The sequence below is a fragment of the Notolepis coatsorum genome (assembly GCF_963971535.1).
Source record: "Notolepis coatsorum genome assembly, chromosome: 16".
NCBI classification, from domain to species: Eukaryota; Metazoa; Chordata; class Actinopteri; order Aulopiformes; family Paralepididae; genus Notolepis; species Notolepis coatsorum.
Genome location: NC_140180.1, coordinates 7817349 through 7841665, shown reverse-complemented (window position 1 = coordinate 7841665; position 24317 = coordinate 7817349). Strand labels below are relative to the sequence as shown.

The 24317-nt window shown below is 44.5% G+C and overlaps 1 protein-coding gene across 1 annotated transcript in view; it reads left to right on the top strand.

Moving 5' to 3' along the window:
* Nucleotides 1-24317, top strand: part of LOC311242532 (matrix-remodeling-associated protein 5) — a 79043-nt gene that overhangs the window by 43126 nt on the left and 11600 nt on the right. Inside the window, exons 7-11 of the mRNA XM_084331490.1 lie at nt 66-288; nt 8308-8558; nt 11273-11729; nt 21168-21368; nt 22503-23024. Of these exons, the coding sequence (XP_084187616.1) occupies nt 66-288; nt 8308-8558; nt 11273-11729; nt 21168-21368; nt 22503-23024 (1654 nt within the window). The remainder of the gene's footprint in view (nt 1-65; nt 289-8307; nt 8559-11272; nt 11730-21167; nt 21369-22502; nt 23025-24317) is intronic.

Below are 24317 nucleotides of genomic sequence, written 5' to 3'. Positions count from 1 at the left end.
AGGAGGAGGAGGAGGAGGAGGAGGAGGAGGAGGAGGAGGAGGAGGACTATACTGGACACAGGCAGGTCCCCCATCACCCCTGGTTCCATCAGAACAATGACAGGAGGGGCCAAACCACCTCCTCGAGGACGACACCCACGGGGCGAGACGAGGAGACGGATGAGAAGGAGGGAGGCAGGAGGAGAGGAGACGAGAAGGAAGAAAAGTTTCATCCCGGTGTCCCCTCCACCCACCAACACATCCACCCCCCCTGGCCGGGTCAGAGGGCACTTCCTGTTCCCAGGCAAGGTGAGATAGATCAGAAACACCGGGAATTAGTTTAAAGGAAAACTCCAACATTTTGGGAAATTCGCTTATTTAACATCTTCCCTGGAGTTAGACAAGAAGATACATACCTTTTTCGTCTCTCTGCATGCATTGGGCTTAGGGAATGCCTGGACCGTTAGCCTAGCTTAGCTTCATCACTGGAAGTGGGGCAGACATCTAGTCTAGTTCACTACAGTCAGGAAATATACTCCAAATACAATCAAAATACAACTCCCAGACGTTCCTGTAAACATGTTGTGACCTGTGTATTTACCATCACACGAGTGTCCCACATTTACATTTACATTTAGTCATTTAGCTGACGCTTTTATCCAAAGCGACTTAGTTCTGTACGACAAGTCATCAGGAAGGGCACAACTCTATCAGCTGAGTAACAATGTTCATCAAAGTGTTGAGTGTTACAGTGTAGGTTAGTTTATTAGGACAAGTGCATGCCAGTAAGGTTAGTTAGGGTTAGAGTTATTTTATTTTATTTTTTTATATTATTATTTCAGATAATGGTTGAAGAAGTGCGTCTTTAGTCGACGGCGGAAGATTGGACGGGTTTCAGCTGTCCTAACTGGGGTGGGTAGTTCATTCCACCATTGTGGGGCAAGGACTCAGAATAGGCGGCTTCTCTTTGATGACCCTCCCGGGGCTTGGATAGGAGTAGGTCTGAGGCGGCCAGAAGATGCAGAGCGTAGGGGTCTTGAGGGTGTGTAGTTAGAGACCATTGACCGGAGGTAGGCGGGAGCGGTTCCCTTTGCCGCACGGTATGCTAGGTTGAGGGCCTTGAAGCGGATACGTGCAGCAATGGGGAGCCAGTGCAGGTCCCTAAGAAGTGGGGTGACATGGGCCGACTTCGGTAGGTTTGAGATCAGGCGGGCCGCTGCGTTCTGAATGAGTTGAAGAGGCTTGGTGGCAGTGGCTGGGAGGCCAGCGAGCAGTGCGTTGCAGTAGTCGAGGCGGGAGATGACTGTTGATTGGACGAGGAGTTGGGTGGCTTCTTTTGTCAGGAAGGGGCGGATCCTTCTGACGTTGCTCAGGAGGAATCTGCAGGTTCTGGTTGTGGCTGCGATGTGAGCAGAGAAGTTCAACTGGTCATCGAGGACAACACCAAGTTTCTTGACGGTCGGGGACGCGGTCACAGCTGCATTCTCGACTGTGATGGAAAGGTCGGTCAGGGGGGAGGATTTGGCCGGCAGATGGAGCAATTCTGTTTTGCAAAGGTTCAGTTTGAGGTGGTTGGTCGTCATCCAGGCGGAGATGTCGGACAGACAGGCCGAGATCCGCTCAGAGACGTGGATATCTGAGGGAGGGAGGGAAGGAGAGGAAGAGTTGAGTATCATCGGCATAACAATGATACGAGAAGCCATGAGACGTGATAATGTTACCCAGTGATTTAGTGTAGAGGGAGAAGAGAAGGGGTCCAAGGACCGCGTCGAAGGCTGCAGATAGATCTAGGAGAATCAGGACAGAGGAGAGGCCTTTCGCTTTTGCTAAGTGAAGTGTCTCTCTGTCTCTTAGTGTGACACTGTAGTGTTGTTCTGTCTCTTAGTGTGACACCGTAGTGTCTCTCTGTCTCTTAGTGTGACACCGTAGCGTCTCTCTGTCTCTTAGTGTGACACCGTAGCGTCTCTCTGTCTCTTAGTGTGACACCATAGCATCTCTCTGTCTCTTAGTGTGACACCGTAGCGTCTCTCTGTCTCTTAGTGTGACACCGTAGCGTCTCTCTGTCTCTTAGTGTGACACCATAGCGTCTCTCTGTCTCTTAGTGTGACACCGTAGCGTCTCTCTGTCTCTTAGTGTGACACCGTAGCGTCTCTCTGTCTCTTAGTGTGACACTGTAGCGTCTCTCTGTCTCTTAGTGTGACACCATAGCGTCTCTCTGTCTCTTAGTGTGACACTGTAGCGTCTCTCTGTCTCTTAGTGTGACACCATAGCGTCTCTCTGTCTCTTAGTGTGACACCATAGCGTCTCTCTGTCTCTTAGTGTGACACTGTAGCGTCTCTCTGTCTCTTAGTGTGACACTGTAGCGTCTCTCTGTCTCTTAGTGTGACACCGTAGCGTCTCTCTGTCTCTTAGTGTGACACCGTAGCGTCTCTCTGTCTCTTAGTGTGACACTGTAGCGTCTCTCTGTCTCTTAGTGTGACACTGTAGCGTCTCTCTGTCTCTTAGTGTGACACTGTAGCATCTCTCTGTCTCTTAGTATGACACCGTAGCATCTCTCTGTCTCTTAGTATGACACCGTAGCGTCTCTCTGTCTCTTAGTGTGACACCATAGCGTCTCTCTGTCTCTTAGTGTGACACCATAGCGTCTCTCTGTCTCTTAGTGTGACACTGTAGCGTCTCTCTGTCTCTTAGTGTGACACCGTAGCGTCTCTCTGTCTCTTAGTGTGACACCGTAGCGTCTCTCTGTCTCTTAGTGTGACACCGTAGCGTCTCTCTGTCTCTTAGTGTGACACCATAGCGTCTCTCTGTCTCTTAGTGTGACACCGTAGCATCTCTCTGTCTCTTAGTGTGACACCGTAGCATCTCTCTGTCTCTTAGTGTGACACTGTAGCGTCTCTCTGTCTCTTAGTGTGACACCGTAGCGTCTCTCTGTCTCTTAGTGTGACACCGTAGCATCTCTCTGTCTCTTAGTGTGACACTGTAGCGTCTCTCTGTCTCTTAGTGTGACACCGTAGCATCTCTCTGTCTCTTAGTGTGACACCGTAACATAGGGGTGGACGGTATGGTCTAAAATGTATATCACGGTATAATTTGAAGCATAGACGGTAACGGTATATATCACGGTATCAGTGTTTCCGTTAGAATAATTTTTTTTGCCTGATAGGCAGGCTATATAAAGAATGACATCCTCAAGGCATGTAGATTTATAATATTTTAACTTAAAACTAGGCTACTTTTGCGTATAAAGTCATTGTATTCCAAATAAAATAAGTCCCGAGTCGAGACTCCATGCTGCTCCCATTGCAAACAGCGAGGCTGGATGCTGGATTTAGCTAGAAGCATATGTAGCTGCAGAGCCGCAGAACCATGGGCGCTTTCAGGAGCCATTGGCAATTCAGCCGTTGGGTGGGGGGGCGCTGTTGAGCGGGCCTGTGACCAGACCTAAAAGCGCCCATGGTTCTGCGGCTCTGCAGCTACATGCTATTCGCAACTCCACTGCTGCAGCCGTCCTCCCGCTGCAGCCGTCGTTATCATAACACTACACACATATCATAATGTTTACAGCAAACTGTAGTTGATCACCAGGTATGTTTTATTAACGTAGAATAATTCATATAAGAAAAACGATAGGGAAATCCCTTACCTTTCTCCACTGGTTAAAAATGCCAGGAACTGAAATTGAAACTTGCTGTGCGCCGCGGTGATATGTGTTTATTATGAAATGACAATTGCGTGTTGACACGCCCACTGCGCGAAGCCTCCTAAATAACTTTTTCCAGTTTGCACATATCTATTATCTATGACTAATTCTATCTATTTTTAGGGGCAAATGCGATTGAAATAATCGCGCTGTGGTTACATGACGTCATTGCTCTTTTAGAGCTGCTCTACCGGTTACACGGTATAGTCAAAATCTATACCGTAGAGCAAATTCATACCGTTTATACCGTATACCGTTTATACCGTCCACCCCTACCGTAACATCTCTCTGTCTCTTAGTGTGACAGACACCGTAGGGTCTCTTTGTCTCTTAGTGTGACAGTAGTGTTGTTCTGTCTCTTAGTGTGACACTGTAGTGTTGTTCTGTCTCTTAGTGTGACAGTAGTGTTGTTCTGTCTCTTAGTGTGACAGTAGTGTTGTTCTATCTCTTAGTGTGACACTGTAGTGTTGTTCTGTCTCTTAGTGTGACAGTAGTGTTGTTCTGTCTCTTAGTGTGACAGTAGTGTTGTTCTGTCTCTTAGTGTGACAGTAGTGTTGTTCTGTCTCTTAGTGTGACAGTAGTGTTGTTCTGTCTCTTAGTGTGACAGTAGTGTTGTTCTGTCTCTTAGTGTGACAGTAGTGTTGTTCTGTCTCTTAGTGTGACAGTAGTGTTGTTCTGTCTCTTAGTGTGACAGTAGTGTTGTTCTGTCTCTTAGTGTGACAGTAGTGTTGTTCTGTCTCTTAGTGTGACACTGTAGTGTTGTTCTGTCTCTTAGTGTGACAGTAGTGTTGTTCTGTCTCTTAGTGTGACAGTAGTGTTGTTCTGTCTCTTAGTGTGACAGTAGTGTTGTTCTGTCTCTTAGTGTGACAGTAGTGTTGTTCTGTCTCTTAGTGTGACACAGTAGTGTTGTTCTGTCTCTTAGTGTGACAGTAGTGTTGTTCTGTCTCTTAGTGTGACACTGTAGTGTTGTTCTGTCTCTTAGTGTGACAGTAGTGTTGTTCTGTCTCTTAGTGTGACAGTAGTGTTGTTCTATCTCTTAGTGTGACAGTAGTGTTGTTCTGTCTCTTAGTGTGACACTGTAGTGTTGCTCTGTTTATTAGTGTGACAGTAGTGTTGTTCTGTCTCTTAGTGTGACAGTAGTGTTGTTCTGTCTCTTAGTGTGACAGTAGTGTTGTTCTGTCTCTTAGTGTGACAGTAGTGTTGTTCTGTCTCTTAGTGTGACACTGTAGTGTTGTTATGTCTCTTAGTGTGACAGTAGTGTTGTTCTGTCTCTTAGTGTGACAGTAGTGTTGTTCTGTCTCTTAGTGTGACAGTAGTGTTGTTCTGTCTCTTAGTGTGACAGTAGTGTTGTTCTGTCTCTTAGTGTGACACAGTAGTGTTGTTCTGTCTCTTAGTGTGACACTGTAGTGTTGTTCTGTCTCTTAGTGTGACACAGTAGTGTTGTTCTGTCTCTTAGTGTGACAGTAGTGTTGTTCTGTCTCTTAGTGTGACAGTAGTGTTGTTCTGTCTCTTAGTGTGACACTGTAGTGTTGTTCTGTCTCTTAGTGTGACAGTAGTGTTGTTCTGTCTCTTAGTGTGACACAGTAGTGTTGTTCTGTCTCTTAGTGTGACACTGTAGTGTTGTTCTGTCTCTTAGTGTGACACAGTAGTGTTGTTCTGTCTCTTAGTGTGACAGTCAGGGCCGCCTCAGGGGGTGTGCGAGCAGTGCGGTCGCACAGGGCCTCGCGGTAAGGGGGGCCTCGCAAAATAAAAAAATAAAAAAAATAAAAAAATAATATTTTTTATTTATTTTTTTTATTATTTTTTTTTTATTTTTTTGCGAGGCCCCCCTTCCCGCGAGGCCCTTTTTCATCACAGACCTAAAATCTAGTTTTGCTTATATGCTTATATATTTCACATTAGACACGTTTGTAGAATGTGTCTGACTTCCTGCCTCTGCGGCTCTGCAGACTGCAGTTTTCCGGTTTCTGCGGATTTGCTGCTCTACAGATTTTAGGATAGTGTTTCCGGGCTCTTCTCGGACACACGAGGTACAGGGATGATCTAATTCAGCGCTATTCAGAGGAGCGAGGCGAGTGGATGTCTTTTCAAAAGAAGGAGAAGAGAACTTGTGAGCAGATAAATCTGTTAGGCAGCAATACGCCGAAAGGTGTCCAGTCTGCCGGAAAGTACTCGAAGAAGAAGAAGAAGAAATTACACCGTGGGCCAAGAAAGTCTCCTTCCAACTTTACCATTGGCGCCGCGTTGATACTGCGTTATGGTGAGTCAACCTATGATTATATTCCCGCCGTGGACCTGACCTATCTCTCTTTCTCTCTCTCTGGAGCCAAACTGGTCGACTAGCTAATATAGTACTACTAGTAGCTAACGGTGTGTGCCTGGTGAGAGCACCTGGCTGTATGTAGCCGCATAGCTTGCAGAACGCAGAAGCAAGCTATGCGGCTACATACAGCCAGGTGCCTGATTGAGCTAACTGTTAGCCAGTTAGCTGTTTAGCGTCAGCTGGGAACGTTCGTTTGATGCTATCAGTTAGCCTTGAGAATAGCAGGCCCTGGCACTCTGACTACGACATCATCTTTGACAGAAGATGTAGTCGGGCCTGCACCATGACAAGGCTCTGGCCATAGCTTATTTGTCCCGACAGCGAGAGGCCTTTCGTCAACGTGGAGACCTGTGTTGCGGCCTTTCGCCCTGCGTTCCTTTTGTGCAGGTAAGATTAATGAAAATGTCATGACATTACCCCACTCTTCCTTCCTTCCCCTCCCGAATGTTTTGTTAATAACGATGTTTTTTTCCAGGCAAAACATATGCTACTTCACAACATTTGGAGATACGACATGTGCTGTGTGTGAATGGTCGTTTGTGTAGCTTGGGTAGCGTTGGGCCGTTGGCCAAAGCTGTGTGTGGCCTGGTGTCACAGTACCTGGCTAGCCTATTTAGCTGATGTCGGCCATTGGTTCCTTGCTGCTTTGGTTTCTCTGGTATAGACCCTCTTCTTGTTGGATTTAAGTGTTGATCTTTGTCCTTTTGGATCTCTCATACATGCTCTAGTCTCTCTCTAACACACACACACATGACAAACACACATGTTCTCTCTCTCTCTCTCTCTCTTTCTAACACACACAGTCTGCCTATGGCGGCCTTTCTCGATGGCTAGGCTGTGCTCAAGGATCTTCAGTCACAGTGCTCAGGTATTCTGCCACTGTGTACTCTCTGTTTAGGGCCAAATAGCATTTCAATTTCTTTCCAATGTGTCTCTCTCTCTCTCTCTCTCTCTCTCTCTCTTGGATTTAAGTGTTGATCTTTGTCCTTTTGAATCTCTCATACATGCTCTAGTCTCTCTCTAACACACACACACATGACAAACACACATGTTCTCTCTCTCTCTCTCTCTCTCTTTCTAACACACACAGTCTGCCTATGGCGGCCTTTCTCGATGGCTAGGCTGTGCTCAAGGATCTTCAGTCACAGTGCTCAGGTATTCTGCCACTGTGTACTCTCTGTTTAGGGCCAAATAGCATTTCAATTTCTTTCCAATGTGTCTCTCTCTCTCTCTCTCTGTACACTGTATATTGACTGTAGAACGGGAGCTCTCTCTCGCTCTCTCTTTTGCTATATGTTGACTGTATCATGCCCCGCCTCGGGCAGCGCTATTATTTAAGAATATGTTGACTGTATAAAAAAAGAAAAAAAATATATATATATATATATATATTTATTTTTTATTTATTTTTTTAACCTTTTGGGGGGGGGGCCTCGCGTTAAATCTCGCACAGGGCCTCGCATTTCTCCCAGGCGGCCCTGGTGACAGTAGTGTTGTTCTGTCTCTTAGTGTGACAGTAGTGTTGTTCTGTCTCTTAGTGTGACAGTAGTGTTGTTCTGTCTCTTAGTGTGACAGTAGTGTTGTTCTGTCTCTTAGTGTGACACTGTAGTGTTGTTCTGTCTCTTAGTGTGACAGTAGTGTTGTTCTGTCTCTTAGTGTGACAGTAGTGTTGTTCTGTCTCTTAGTGTGACAGTAGTGTTGTTCTGTCTCTTAGTGTGACAGTAGTGTTGTTCTGTCTCTTAGTGTGACAGTAGTGTTGTTCTGTCTCTTAGTGTGACACAGTAGTGTTGTTCTGTCTCTTAGTGTGACACAGTAGTGTTGTTATGTCTCTTAGTGTGACAGTAGTGTTGTTCTGTCTCTTAGTGTGACAGTAGTGTTGTTATGTCTCTTAGTGTGACAGTAGTGTTGTTCTGTCTCTTAGTGTGACACAGTAGTGTTGTTCTGTCTCTTAGTGTGACATGGATTGCAAGAAAAGTACATTTGGGTAGATTTTTGACACTCAATTTACAAACAAAATACTTTATATACTATACTTTACTTTACGTATTTGACTTTAACCCTTTCACTGCCACACTACAGAAGATTAACCCTTTACTATCACACTACCGATGACAGAAGGTTAACCCTTTACTATCACACTACCGACGGTTAGTAGTGTGATAGTAAAGGGTTAACCTTCTGTAGTGTGGCAGTGAAAGGGTTAACCGGCTGTTGTGTGGCGGTGAAAGGGTTAACCGTCTGTGTATTGTCGCAGTGAAAGGGTTAAACATATTTTCTGTTTCCTTCTTTTGTTTTCATCTTTCAGGCCCCGGGTCACTTCCTGTCCCCACCACCCAACGGCCTTGGTCCCTTCCCCGCCTCAGGGGTCAAGGGTCAGGGGTCACCAACCGACCAGGCATCACTGCAGAGACGGCCCGGCCTACAGCTCACATCCCCCGACCGGACCCTGCCGTGACCCCCCCACCACGACCCCTGCCGCAGCCCGGCGTGGCCACCTACGGGATTCAAACCCACGACCCCCTGATGCTGTTCAGACTCAGGAACAGATACAGACAGGTACAGTAGGAGTGTGTGTGTGTGTGTGTGTGTGTGTGTGTGTGTGTGTGTGTGTGTGTGTGTGTGTGTGTGTGTGTGTGTGTGTGTGTGTGTGTGTGTGTGTGTGTGTGTGTGTGTGTGTGTGTGTGTGTGTGTGTGTGTGTGTGTGTGTGTGTGTGTGTGTGTGTGTGTGTGTGTGTGTGTGTGTGTGTGTGTGCGTGTGAGTGTGGTCTAGACAGGCAGGCAGGCAGACAGACAGACAGACAGACAGACAGACAGACAGACAGACAGACAGACAGACAGACAGACAGACAGACAGACAGACAGACTTGATTGATTGATTGAAAAGTTTATTAACAGATTGCAGAATGGGTACAGTACAGTACAGCTCAATACATACAATTGTTAAGGCGATGCAGACCAGAGAAAGACTTTCGTCTTGTTTACATCAGGGTCCCCCATTTTCAATTCATCATAACATATATGACATACACAACATACAGATAGACAGTACTGCTACATCTATACATTTATGACATACCTGATTTGCAAATACAGTACTGTTTGTGATACAAAAAGTGTCCAGAAAATATACATTTGACGTAGAAACTGTACATTGGAGGAGGTTGGGTAGGTGGGGTGGGGTTGGGTGGGTGGGTGTGGGGCTGTACATTGGAGGTGGGGGGGGGGGGGTAGGGGGGGGACACTGTACACTGTACATTGGAATACTGACAAAGCCATATTTGGTCATTTATTGTACAACTGGGTTAGGACATTTGTAGGGGCCAGTTTCGAATTGCAGTCTCCCGTAGGTGTTTTTTGAGAGTGTTTTTGAAGGTGGGTAGTGATTCACATTCCTTTACAGCTTTGGACATTGATGTGGCATAATTGCGAAACGTGTTTAGTCCCTTGTTTGAGCCGAATCTGGTTTAACATGATTTGTGGAGCTCCCTCTGGTGTTGTGATCGTGGTATTCACTGACCGTTGGGAAGTATTTTGACATGTAAATGGGTACCTTGGTCGTGTAGTGTATTTTGTAGACCAGGCCCATTGCAAGTTGCTGTACTCTGTCGTCTACTCTAAGCCATCCTAGGTTGTCAAAGTGGGCAGGGGTGAGGTGGGTTCTGGGAGTCAGGTCAAGCAGTAGTCTGACTAGTTTGTTTTGAGATGTTTGTAATTTGTTTTTTAGTGCCTTTGAGGTGCTTTGGTACCATGAGGTGCAAGCATAGTCGTAGTACCCTTGAATGAGTGCTCCTGCCAGAGTCTTCAGGGTATTCTTGTTTACCAGAGAGGAGATCCGGTACAAGAATCGAGTTCGTTGGTTGACTTTTTTTATTACATTGGATGCCATTTTGTCACAGGAAAGATTAGCCTCTAGGATGGAGCCCAGGTAGGTAATTTCATCTTTCCATGTGACAATATTGTCACCCACAAGAAACAATACAAGACAGGTACAGACATGCAGACAGACACATAGATAGATAGATAGATAGATAGATAGATAGATAGATAGATAGATAGACAGACAGACAGACAGACAGACAGACAGACAGACAGACAGACAGACAGACAGACAGACAGACAGACAGACAGACAGACAGACAGACAGACAGACAGACAGACAGACAGACAGACAGACAGACAGACAGACAGACAGACAGACAGACAGACAGACAGACAGACAGACAGACAGACAGACAGACAGACAGACAGACAGACAGACAGACAGACAGACAGACAGACAGACAGACAGACAGACAGACAGACAGACAGACAGACAGACAGACAGACAGACAGACAGACAGACAGACAGACAGACAGACAGACAGACAGACAGACAGACAGACAGACAGACAGACAGACAGACAGACAGACAGACAGACAGACAGACAGACAGACAGACAGACAGACAGACAGACAGACAGACAGACAGACAGACAGACAGACAGACAGACAGACAGACAGACAGACAGACAGACAGACAGACAGACAGACAGACAGACAGACAGACAGACAGACAGACAGACAGACAGACAGACAGACAGACAGACAGACAGACAGACAGACAGACAGACAGACAGACAGACAGACAGACAGACAGACAGACAGACAGACAGACAGACAGACAGACAGACAGACAGACAGACAGACAGACAGACAGACAGACAGACAGACAGACAGACAGACAGACAGACAGACAGACAGACAGACAGACAGACAGACAGACAGACAGACAGACAGACAGACAGACAGACAGACAGACAGACAGACAGACAGACAGACAGACAGACAGACAGACAGACAGACAGACAGACAGACCCCTGAGAAATCATTGAGGCCTGGCCCTCGTTTTAGATTCGATTACATTATATTAGATTAGATTAGAACAATTTCTATTGTTATCATACAGTACAAGTAAAGTACAACGAAAATAAGTTTGGCATTTAACCAGAGTGCACATTTAATAGTAAAGTGTATATTATAGTAATATACAATGTACAGGTACAGTGATACAGGTATAAAGACATATAAAGACATTATGTAGTAAATCGTACTGGCCAGCAGCATAACTAGTAAGAGTAGGTAATGGATGTGTACAGATATAGATATTGTATAGACAGATAGGCCAGGTATGTTCGTTTACAATGATTTACAATGAGAACATACAACGTGTAAACAAGATACTGATACAAAATAGAAAAATATATGAATTATTAATAGAGTGATCCCTTCAGGCGCAGTTGGACAGGATCGCCCTGTTGAGGAGGAGAGTCATCCCGCAGCTGACCCCCAAACTCCACCCGACGCAGCCACCCAACAGACTCAACCCCCACCTGCAACCCAAACTCCACCCGACGCAGCCACCCAACAGACTCAACCCCCACCTGCAACCCAAACTCCACCCGACGCAGCCACCCAACAGACTCAACCCCCACCTGCAACCCAAACTCCACCCGACGCAGCCACCCAACAGACTCAACCCCCACCTGCAACCCAAACTCCACCCGACGCAGCCACCCAACAGACTCAACCCCCACCTGCAACCCAAACTCCACCCGACGCAGCCACCCAACAGACTCAACCCACACCTCCAACACAAACTCCCTTTCCACAGACTCATCACCCCCACCGCCTCCCTCCACCCCCACACCCCCCCTGCACCCTGGGCAGCAGGCCGCCAGCACACAGGAGGTGAGTGGTGTCCCTAAAGGTGCTCCCATAGTCGAGCGGACTGTACACGGACTGGACTCTGCGGAGGTCCACTGGACTCTTTGAGCTTTCATAGTCGAGCGGATCTCCGCGGACCAATTTCCTACATGTCTCGCGCCAGTTTACACCAGTTTACACCTCGCGCCAGTTTGTGTGACACCAAGTGGGCGCCGCGGACGTCCGCGCGTCAGAAAATAGGAGCTTCGCACTTGGACTCTGCTTTGGGTCTGCTTTGAGTACCCTTTGGGTCTGCTTTGAGCCCGCGGGAGTCTGCTCCGTGTACGGTCCGCTCGACTATGGGAAGGGCTTAAGGATGTGAACACATTCCAAGACTAGGGGCTAGATCCACAAAGAATGGATTGCACGGTGCTAGTTGCACCCTTACTTACAATTCATTATGAATTGAAAATGGGGGGACCCTGATGTAAACCAGACGAAAGTCTTTCTCTGGTCTGCATCCCCTTAACAATTGCGTGTGTATTGAGCCGTACTGTATTGTACCCATTCTGCAATCTGTTAATAAAATTGTCACTCAATCAATCGCAGATTATTACATAATCTATAATATAATTATAGATTATATTAATATTACTATTATCTATTATAATTATATAATAATTATATAATATATTGTGGGACCCTCTCGAAAACGAGATACTGTATCTCAATGTGGTTTTCCCCAATAAAGAATTTCAATATATTATATTTTATATTATATATCATTTAATATCATATCATATCATATAATAGAATGTAATACAATAGTAAATATAATATAGAATAATAGTATAATATAGTACGCTGTAGTTTATTTAGTTTATTTACTATGACACTGCTGCCTCTTATCATTGCACTGACCCTAAAGATGTGATATTATGAGACAGTATAGTATTGTATACTGTAGTATAATAATGGTATAGTATAGTATAATCTCCAAACTACCATGCTTAGCAAAAACCCTAGTATAATATAGTGTAAAAATAGTGTAGTATAATATAGTATAAGACAGACACTGCTGCCTGTTGTATAGTATAATATAATATAATACAGTATATTATAGTACAATATAGTATAGTATAATATATAGTATAGTATAATAGAGTATAGTATAGTATAATATAGTACAATATAGTAAAGTATATTATCGTATAGTATATAGTATTTTTTGTTTATTTGTTTATTTAAACGGATCCCCATTAGCCGACGCCTTAGTGCCAGCTAGTCTTCCTGGGATCCAACAACACACATATACACAAGATAACACACACCTAGCATATATCACAAAGACAATCAAGCATAGAATAGAGTAAAAACATGTATCATAGAAAAAAAGAAATGTAAAACAGGAGATGAAAAAACAAGAGATAAAATCCAGTTATACCAAAATAAAACAATGTATCAGGGTGTGCATGTATTCCAGCTGTTCTGAATACAAAATGTTATTGTGTGTGCGAGTGTAAATGGTGTTTAAGACTTCTTTTAAAACTAGCCCTTTCTTTGATGTTCCTAACATCGCTGGGAAGACAGTTCCAGGATACTATATCGCCCTATAAAATACTGCCCTTTTCATAAAATTAGACTTAGGTAGAGGTCAATTGATCAATCCACCTCTTGCCCCTCTGGTTGAATGTGTGTAAGTACTTGCGCTGTACACAATGCAATTATAATGGAGTTTGAGTTTGAGTAACTCTATGAAAATATGTAATTAAGTTAGCAGATAATCTTACCTTAACACTGAGCCATGAGAGACGTGCATGCATGTCAACTACACTAGCCCTAGGTGAGCAGCCTAGGACCAGTCTAGCTGCCTTGTTTTGAGCTATACTTGTAGTTTTCTGAGTAGACCATTGGATGCAGATGACCATACTACAGAGCAGTAGTCTAAATGACATAAAACCATAGAGCACACAACTTGACGAAACAGCACTGATGTGAGATAAGTAGTGCTGTCAGGCGATTAAAAAAATTAATCTAATTAATTACAGGATTTGTAATTAATTAATCTAATTAATCGCATTTTAATCGCATAACCATTTTATGCCTGCTATTCTATATTATATAATCATATTTCAAATTGCATGTGTTCGGATGGCAGAATTCAGTACTGTATCTACAAAACCTTCTGTTTAATCATCTTCCATCTATTAATTTGCTTAGATTTTTCAGGTCTGGTCAATTTGAGCATGGTGTTATTCACAGTCAAAGATACACAATTTTTTATTGATATTCTCATTTGGTTCATTACAATTTACTCAAAATAAAATTTTCATTCAATCAATCACCGCACAGATTGATTGATTGAATGAAAATGTTATTAACAGATTGCAGAATGGGTACAATACAGTACGGCACACAATTGTTAAGGGGATGCAGACCAGGGTGCAACTTGCACCGTGCAATCCATTCTTTGTGGATCTAGCCCACAGTATTTCTGACACTGGGAATACATTCCCTGAGATTCATAGATGTCCCTAGAATCAGATACCAAGAACATGCAAATGGACCATATTAAAAACTAAAAAAGTCTGTAAATGTGTATTCTACATTCTTATGGAATGAATGAGATACAAAAAAAAATTATTAAAAAAAAAAACAATTTTTTTTTTAATAAATTTTGAGTTAATTTTCATAACGCGATAATTTGCTGTGTAATTAATTAATCTAATTAACGCGATAAACTGACAGCCCTAGAGATAAGGTGAGCACTTCCGTGTGACTGCAACCGCTCTGCCCATTTTGGCAACCACCTTGTTGATGTGATCGGACCAAGACAATGCACCATCAAGCCAGAGTCCTAAAAGCTTCACAGTCTTTACCTGTTCAATGGTTTGACCCTCAATCTGTAAATTCAATTTGGGATTGTGTGATATAGTCTATAATTAGAGCCGAATATTATGCACTTTGTTTTTGATAAATTAAGTATAAGTTTATTTGATTTTATCCAGTTATATATAATGCTCAGCTCACTAGACATAACATGACTAAGCTCTGTACATGTTGCAGCCGCATAATGAATAGTGGAATCGTCGGCATACATTGTCAAATTAGCTCTACTAATTGCAAACGGCATGTCATTTGTAAAAATTGAGAATAAGAGGGGTCCTAGGCAACTTCCTTGCGGGACCCCGCAGTCCAGGGCCCTACTGCTCGATGGAGCCCCATTAAAATAAACTCTCTGTGACCTGGCCGACAGATAACTCCTAACCCATTGGATTGCAGAGGATTTAAAACCATAGCACACAAGTTTAGACGTTAAAATGTCGTGGTCGATTACATCGAAGGCTGCGCTAAAATCAAGTAATACAGTACCAATGAGCTTTGAGTTGTCCATAGAGGTGAGCCAACTATCAGACATTTGAGTGATGGCGGTACAGGTGGAATGACCAGGCCTATACGCATGTTGGAATAAAGTAGATAAACCATTAGCAAAGAAATATACTTGTATTTGCTCATACACAATTTTTTCCAACAGTTACACAGTAAATTTCGCTGAGTACATTTTACTCAACCTGAGTACATTTGACTCAAACTGAGTAAAATTGTACTCACTTTGGCTCAAATGGACTCAGTTTGAGTAAAGTGATAACTGGCAGAATGCTGATAGGCCTGCTATTGGGACCACAGAAAGTTTCTTTTGTGTCTTTAGGTAGTGGGATGATCTTGCCCTCCTTCCACAATTTTGGACACACGCCACTAATCAAACATCTATTAAAAATATGACAGATTGATTTCGAAACATATGCCGCAAATATTCTTAACAACTTGCTGTCAAGGAGGTCTGTACCAACAGGCCCGCCAACAGGTAGAGAGCTCAACAACCTTTCAACTAGGGATGTCCGATATTATCGGCCTACCGATATTATCGGCCGATATCGGCATTAAAATGTGATATCGGAAAATATCGGTATCGGTTTAAAAAATAAAAATAATTTTTTTTTTTTTTTTTTTACATTTCTATAACCTTTATTTACCCAGGCAAGCAAGTAAGAACAAATTCAGATTTTATTTATTGTCAAAAGTATGCATAATGTTGTGTTAATTCCACAACAAGATATATGTAATGTTAATTACCTGAAATTATTCCGTTTTTGGGGGGGGGGGGGGAAACCCTGCATATATCGGTATCGGTTGATATCGGTTGATATCGGTATCAGAAATTAAGAGTTGGACAATATCGGTATATCGGTAAAAAAGCCAATATCGAGCATCCCTACTTTCAACCATTCCAGCATAAATCTGGTGGAATTCAAAAGTGCACATCTTATTATTCATGATGTGCTTTTTTATAAGCACATCAGAGTTAAGGCGCTCCCATAGTCCAGCAGACTGTACACAGAGCAGACTCCGCGGATGTCCGCGCGGCTCTTTGAGCTTTCATAGTCCAGCAGATCTCAGCGGACGTCCGCGGTCTATTTCCTACATTTCTCGCTCCAGTTTTACTACATTTCCCACAATTCTGTCTGTTCTACTGTACTGGCAGATCAGAGGGAACATTATCAGCGGGAGAGAGAGAGAGGGAGAGGGAGAGAGAGAGAGAGAGAGAGAGAGAGAGAGAGAGAGAGAGAGAGAGAGAGAGAGAGAGAGAGAGCGCTTCACGGGCTCATCTCTCTCCTCGCGCCACCAATCGCTCGCGCGGCGTCACATTAAATGCAGTTCGATGTCAACCAAAACGCCGAGCAGCGTTTTGTGTGACACCAAGTCAGCGGCGCGGATGTCCGCGCCTCAGAAAATAGGAGCGTCGCACCTGTGGGTCTGCTGTCCGCTGAGATCAAAGCTCAAGAGTCCGCGCGGACATCCGCGGAGTCTGCTCTGTGTACAGTCTGCTGGACTATGGGAGCGCCTTCAGAATTGACAGTACTGTCCATATTCTCTTTAAGTTTAGAGACCTTGTTGACAAAATAATCATTAAAATAATTTGCGATCTGAAGTGGCTTAGTCAAGTAGACGCCATCTGATTCTACAAAATAAATGAAGGTAATCTTTTTACCCATGATTTCCTTCATAATTTTTTACTGTCGTTACCGCTTTAAGAAATTCTCTTTTGATAGTAGGTTCTTTTATTTATTTTATTCATTTTGGTTACCTGATTTCTTAACTTACAATAAAGTTTTCTGTCAACAGAAGATCCAGAAAGAGCAGCAGCCTTTTTGGCCTCATCCCTTTGAGCCATCAAGTTCTTCAGTACTATATCTATCCATGGCGCACATTTTGCTTTAGCCGTGAATTTTGCATGAATGTTCACAATTTTCATAAAATGCTCCATAAATAAATTCAAAGAGATCTCAGGATCGTCAATGGTGCATACAAAACATCTTCATTAAATGTCTTATATGATCTAGAAATTATAATTTTGGGACAGGCCCTAGGTAGCTTAGTTCTCCTGGAGACAGCAACTAAATGATGGTCACTGAAGCCAACTGGGACTGAAACGGATGAAGAGCTCAGATCGGGAGTATTAGTGTAAATGTGATCAATACATTTAGAAGTTTTAACCCCAAAATTATTCATGGCAATTCTCGTTGGTTGGAAAATTAATTGCAATAATCCACAGGTGTCAGTTATGGTTTTGAGCCTGTTCTCCAGAGGACCGTTTTCAGAAAGCCAATCGATATTAAAATCACCAAGACAGTACAACTCTCTATTTTCCTCTGTGGCCCTGTCCAACATGTCACACAAGCTACTTAAATACTGTATATTGGCACTGGGTGCCCTATAACAGCAGCCAACAAGTATAGGTTTCAGGTGTGGGAGTTGCACTTGTAGCCATATAGCTTCAATATCATTTATCATTAAATCCTGCCTAAGTTTCACAGGGAAATGTTCACGAATAAAAATTGCCACACCACCACCAAACCTGTTTCTATCATGTCTGTAAATTGTGAAGTATAATATAATATAGTATAGTATAATATAGTATCATATAATATTGTATAGTATAATGTTACGACTGGGGGTGATGATGAAGGTGAGGAGAACACAGTATGCAGACCAGGAAGAAGGAGCGGAGGCAGAGACGAAGGGTGATGCTTAGAGAAGGGTAATTTACTAAATCACGGGGCTGGACCCGGGGACAGAGGCCCGACGAGGGGGGGTGGTGATGGGGACAGATGCCCGGAGAGGGGAGGCGGGGAGAGAAACAGGGGGCCGGTCAGGGAACCTGGAGCCAAGGGGCGAGGGTAAGGACCCCGGAGCAGGATCCCGGACAAGGGACCCTCTTGTCGCCGGACTAGGAACCGGATCGGGAGAGCCGGAACGGAGGTGTGACGGCGACGACCCCCAGAGTAGAACCCAGCGTAGACCTCGGCGAAGACCACGACGAAGACCACGGCGGGGACCACGGCGAGGACCAGGGCGCCGGTCACGGCGTAGGGCTGGACCAGCGGGGAAGCCAGGACCAGTCAAAGAACCAGGACCAGTTGAGAAGCCGGGAGCCGGCATAGCAGCCGGACCAGGTGTAGAGGCTGGGCAGGGCGTGGAGACCGGACCGGTCTCGGCGGCGAGGCGTGGCGTAGGATCCGGGGATGAGGAGCCTGGACCCGGTGTAGCAGCCGGACCAGGCGTAGAGGCTGGGCAGGGCGTGGAAGCCGGAGGAGGAACGGTGATAGCCGGCTCAGCTGTGGAGGGCTGGCTAGCCACAACAGCCACGCTAGTCCTCCGAGCCTTGCTTGCTCTCGGAGGTCTGTTAGCTGCAGGGGCTAAGCTAATGGATGGGGCTGTGCTAGCTGTGGACGTCTGGTTAGCTGCAGGGGCTAAGCTACCGGACGAGGCTGTGCTAGCCATTGAGGCCTGGTTAGCTGCAGGAGCTAGGCTAACCGTGAGGGTAATGCTAGCTGGGAGGACCTGGCTGACTGCAGGAGCTAGGCTAATGGTAAAGGCTGGGTTAGCCGTGGAAGCCTGATTAGCTGCAGGGGCTAAGTTAGCAGACAGGGTTGTGCTAGCTGTGGATGCCTGGCTAGCAGTACTAGCCCTGCTCGCCCTCCGAGCCTTGCTAGGCCTCGGAGGTCTGCGAGCTGCGGGGGGCTAGGCTAACCGTGGGGCCTGAGCTAGCTGTAATAATTTAAAGGGGCGGCCGACACTGTTGGCTTGACAAGATACTTGTGCCCTAATGATACGGATAAGGATGAAGAAACTCAATACACTATGAATCTACCACATGGCCCCTAATGGCCACCACAACCCTACATGACGACTCAAACCAAAGTGCATTGCCAACATAATCATCTAATAGAGGGCATTCATTTTTTATTATTATTTTTTTATTATATTTTTCCTCCTTCTTTTTCCGTTTTTCTCCCCTCCCAATGTTAGTCGTTATGCCAATTCCCAATCCCCTTCCTGGTCGTTGCGCACTCTACCCCCTACCGTCGGTCTGGGAGGGCGGAGACTATCACATGCTTCCTCCGACACATGTGTACCCAGCCCACCGCTTCTTTTCACCTGGCAGCGCGGACTCTCACTGGGGGAGTGTAACGTGTGGAAGGGTCACACTACCTCTCCCAGATCCTTCCCTGGCTGTGCAGGCACCCTGACCGAACTGTAGGAGTCGCTGTTTACAGCGACCAGGACCCACCCACACCGGCTTTCCCACCCGCTGACACTGCCAATTGTGTTAGTATGGACGGTCGGCCAAGCCGGAGGCACCATAGCTGGATTCGATCCCACTGTCTCTGTGGTGGTAGACAGACGCTTAGTCCGCTGCGCTGCCATAGAGGGCATTCATAAACACTATCCTCTTCATCTGAGTACACGATAAAAAGTAACTCTCCTGTTCCACGTGCACAACTGCAAAACCTGCTTACCATCGCTGTACTGTACTCCCTGCTCATCTAATAGCGTGTGCCGTGCCACACTCTACCATTGATTCTACATTTATTCCCCTGCAGAAAATCACCCTATAAATCCTGTTGCCTCTCCCCAGCCGTCCAATACAGCCCATTGTGCACGCACGCACAGGGACAGATGCACACACACAACATGCATTTGGAAATAAAAAAGCACTCACCACGAGGTTTAATAGGTCTAAAGAGGTGGGTTTTGTAACGTTATTTCTTCGGGGAATAAATACAAGTATTGCTTTGTGAAACTACTTTGCGCTGCGGTCGATCCAGAGATCCTTGGCTACAGACAGTAGATATTTGTTATAATAATAACAAATAATAATAATAATAATAATAATAATAATAATAATAATAATAATAATAATAATAATAATAATAATAATAATAATAATAATAATAATAATAATAATAATAATAATAATAATAATAATAATAATAATAATAATAATAATAATAATAATAATAATAATAATAATAATAATAATAATAATAATAATAATAATAATAATAAATTCTATTTGTACCGCACTTTACATTTGTGAAAATCTCAAAGTGCTACAGGAGATAAAATCTAAAATAATTTATAAAAGTAAAAAAAATAAAAATAAAAAAAAAAGATTAGATTAAATTGGATTCAAATTCAAGTATACAAGACAAGATCTCAAAATATCAAAGTGCTACAGGAGATAAAGGTAAAAAGTCAAATGAATAAAAACTATTCAAATGAATAAAATAACCAATGGAGGAAACATAGACTCAAATCTAAAAAAAATTATAAAAGTAAAAAAGAAACTCGAATCTAGTTTTTTTATTTTAATTTTTTTACTTTTATAAATTTTTTTAGATTCCTTTATTGCCACACAATGAACAATTGCCACACAATGAATGAGTACAATGAAATGAAGTTGGTATCTAACAAGAATGCAAAGCAGCAATAAAGTGCATTGTGGTATACAGTATAACATGTGGATATATATATACTGTATGACAAGGCTACAGGGTAAATATGCTAAGCTAATGTATGTACAGTATTATTATATACACTGGTACACATATTAATACACTATGGTAGTAAACCGTACTCACCAGTTTAACTAATAAGAGTATAGGTACATTTTATATTGTAGATATTTTATATTGGTCCCAATCACTTTGATAACTGCAGACACAACTCTTACATTTATTTATAAACCTAAACCTCTGTTGAGCCGCCCCTAAGTTACTTGTATAACATGTCAATAGCTTTATATTCGCTTATGTCATACATTTCAGAGTTAAATGGTGAGTTGAAAAGCACCCAGATGTAATTTTCGTTTAGAAGCAGTGGGCGGAGCTCCCATCGTGATTACATTATGACTTATGAATGTTTACCTCCCTGAGATCTGAGCTGAGATCTGATCATAAAGATGTGATGTTATGACATCACAGTGTGCACCGTAGAGCGGGTGTTGCTTCCATAGAATGGTTGCTTCCCTCTGAGTGGCGTTTAGCAGGGAGCAAGGGCCCTAAACGTAACCTTTCCTGCAGGAAGGAGGGGCCGTAACCCTAACCATTCTCTTTGTTGATTGTTTGTTTCCCGCAGGGAGGGGCTATCAGCATCCCACCGCCATGCCACCACTCCCGGGGCGTGTTGGAGTGGGAGGGGCTGTGGGCAGGGTCAAACCACAGATCACCACGGTGTCCACGGGTAGTGTGTCGGCATTGGCTGAGAGTGACGTGTTCCTGCCCTGTCAATCAACTGGAAACCCCACCCCTGGCATGGCCTGGACCAAAGTTACCACTGGTGAGAGAGAGAGAGAGAGAGAGAGAGAGAGAGAGAGAGAGAGAGAGAGAGAGAGAGAGAGAGAGAGAGAGAGAGAGAGTTAAAGAGAATGTGTGTGTGTGTGTGTTGTGAGGGTGCATATGTATACTGTTATATGACAGAGAACATGTGAGAGGGTGTGAAGAGGAGTGTGTGCTTTGGAGTGAGAATGAGTTGAGGTTAGAATACATGTATGCATGTGTTTGTGTGACAAGGTCTACCAGAGGAAAGATACAATATCTGAACTCACAGCTCTCTTCTCTTCTCTTCTCTTCTCTTCTCTTCTCTTCTCTTCTCTTCTCTTCTCTTCTCTTCTCTTCTCTTCTCTTCTCTTCTCTTCTCTTCTCTTCTCTTCTCTTCTCTTCTCTTCTTCTCTTCTCTTCTCTTCTCTTCTCTTCTCTTCTCTTCTCTTCTCTTTTCTTCTCTTCTCTTCTCTTCTCTTCTCTTCTCTTCTCTTCTCTTCTCTTCTCTTCTCTGCTCTGCTCTGCTCTGCTCTGCTCTGCTCTGCTCTGCTCTCCTCTCCTCTCCTCTCCTCTCCTCTCCTCTCCTCTCCTCTCCTCTCATCTCCTCTCCTCTCCTCTCTTCTCTTCTCTTCTCTTCTCTTCTCTTCTCTCCTCTTCTCTTCCTTTCTATTCTCTCTTCTTCTCCTCTCATCTCTCCTCCTCCTCTCCTCTCCTCTCTTCTCTTCTCTTCTCTCTCTTCTCTTCTCTTCTCTTCTCTTCTCTTCTCCTTTCCTCTCCTCCTCTCCTCTCTTCTCCTCTCTTCTCCTCATCCTCTCCTCTCCCCTATCCTCTCCTCCTCTCCTCTCCTCTCCTCTCCTCTTCTCTTCTCTTCTCTCCTCTTCTCTCCTCTTCTCTTCCTTTCTATTCTCTCTTCTTCTCCTATCCTCTCTCCTCCTCCTCTCCTCTCTTCTCTTCTCTTCTCTTCTCTTCTCCTTTCCTCTCCTCCTCTCCTCTCTTCTCCTCTCTTCTCCTCATCCTCTCCTCTCCCCTATCCTCTCCTCTCCACTCCTCCTCTCCTCTCCCCATCCTCTCCTCTCCTCTCCCCTATCCTCCTCTCCTCTCCACTCCTCCTCTCCTCCCCCTCCCCTCCTCCTCTCCTCTCCTCTGTCTCTAGGCGCGACCATCCCAGCGGGCAGTAAACTGGGGCAGCGCTTTGAGGTCTTCCAGAACGGTACGTTCGTGCTCCGCTCCGTCCAGCTCCAGGACCGGGGTCAGTACCTCTGCACGGCCCGGAACCCCCTGGGCTCCGCCCGGCTGGTGGTGACCCTGACCGTCTACACGCAGCCGCCCCGCATCCGCCGGCCCCCCGGGACCAGCCAGCTGTCCGTCTACCTGGGCCGCAGCGTGGCGCTGGACTGCCAGGCGGACGGTAAACCCACGCCCCAGATCTCCTGGATCCTCCCCGACAGGACGTTCGTTCGCGCGGTCGGGTCGTCCCAGGCGCACCTGCCCCGGGCCTCCCTGCTCCGTAACGGCACCCTGAGGGTCCAGGCCTCAGACTTCTCCAGTAAGGGAGATTATAAATGCATCGCCAGCAACGCGGCCGGGGCCGACACCATGACCTTTAACCTCCACGTGGCCGCACTGCCTCCCAGCATCACCCAGCAAGACCTGGAGACGGTCAGCGTGCAGCCAGGTAACTGGTCCTAACTGGTCCTAACCAGTCCTAACTAACCATAACTAGTGCTAACTAACCACAACGAGTCCTAACTAACCCTAACTAGTGCTAACTAACCATAACTAGTGCTAACTAACCACAACAAGTCCTAACTAACCCTAACTAGTGCTAACTAACCATAACTAGTGCTAACTAACCACAACGAGTCCTAACTAACCCTAACTAACCCTAACTAGTGCTAACTAACCCTAACGAGTCCTAACTCATCCTAACTAGTCCTAACTAACCATAACTAGTGCTAACTAACCATAACTAGTGCTAACTAACCCGAACCAGTCCTAACCAGTCCTAACAAAATCTAACTAACCCTAACTAGTCATGACCCTAACCAGTCCTAACTAACCCTAACTAGTCCTAACCAGTCCTAACTAACCCTAACTAGTCCTTACGAACCCTTGGCGTGCAAATGTGGCCACCAGTTCAGTGTCGCTATGTGTTTTTTTGCTCTGTATGCCAGCAGTTAGCTGACAAACACACAGTCTGCCAGCATAAACCGTCACGCAGTCATTTACAGTTGAAGTGTTGGTATATCCCTTTAAAGTAGGGATGTCCGATATTATCGGCCTACCAATATTATCGGCCGATATTGGCATTAAAATGTAATATCGTAAATTATCTGTATCGGTTTTCAAAAAAAATTGTGTGTATATATGAATGTATGTGTATACTGTATGACAGAGAAGAGGATTTTTTTTTAAATTATTATATATTTTTTTTCATTTATTTAACCTTTATTTACCCAGGCAAGCAAGTAAGAACAAATTCAGATTTGATTTATTGTCAAAAGTATGCATAATGTTGTGTTAATTCCACAAGAATAGATATTTAATGTTAATTACCTGAAATTATTCCGTTTTTGGGGGGGGGGGGGGGGGGGCCCTGCATATATCGGTATCGGTTGATATCGGTTGATATCGGTATCGGAAATTAAGAGTTGGACAATATCGGTATATCGGTATCGGTAAAAAAGCCAATATCGAACATCCCTACTTTAACGTGTTGGTATATCCCTTATATCCCTTTAACGTGTTGGTATATCCCTTTAACGTGTTGGTATATCCCTTTAACGTGTTGGTATATCCCTTTAACGTGTTGGTATATCCCTTTAACGTGTTGGTATATCCCTTTAACATGTTGGTATATCCCTTATATCCCTTTAACGTGTTGGTATATCCCTTTAACGTGTTGGTATATCCCTTTAACGTGTTGGTATATCCCTTTAACGTGTTGGTATATCCCTTTAACGTGTGG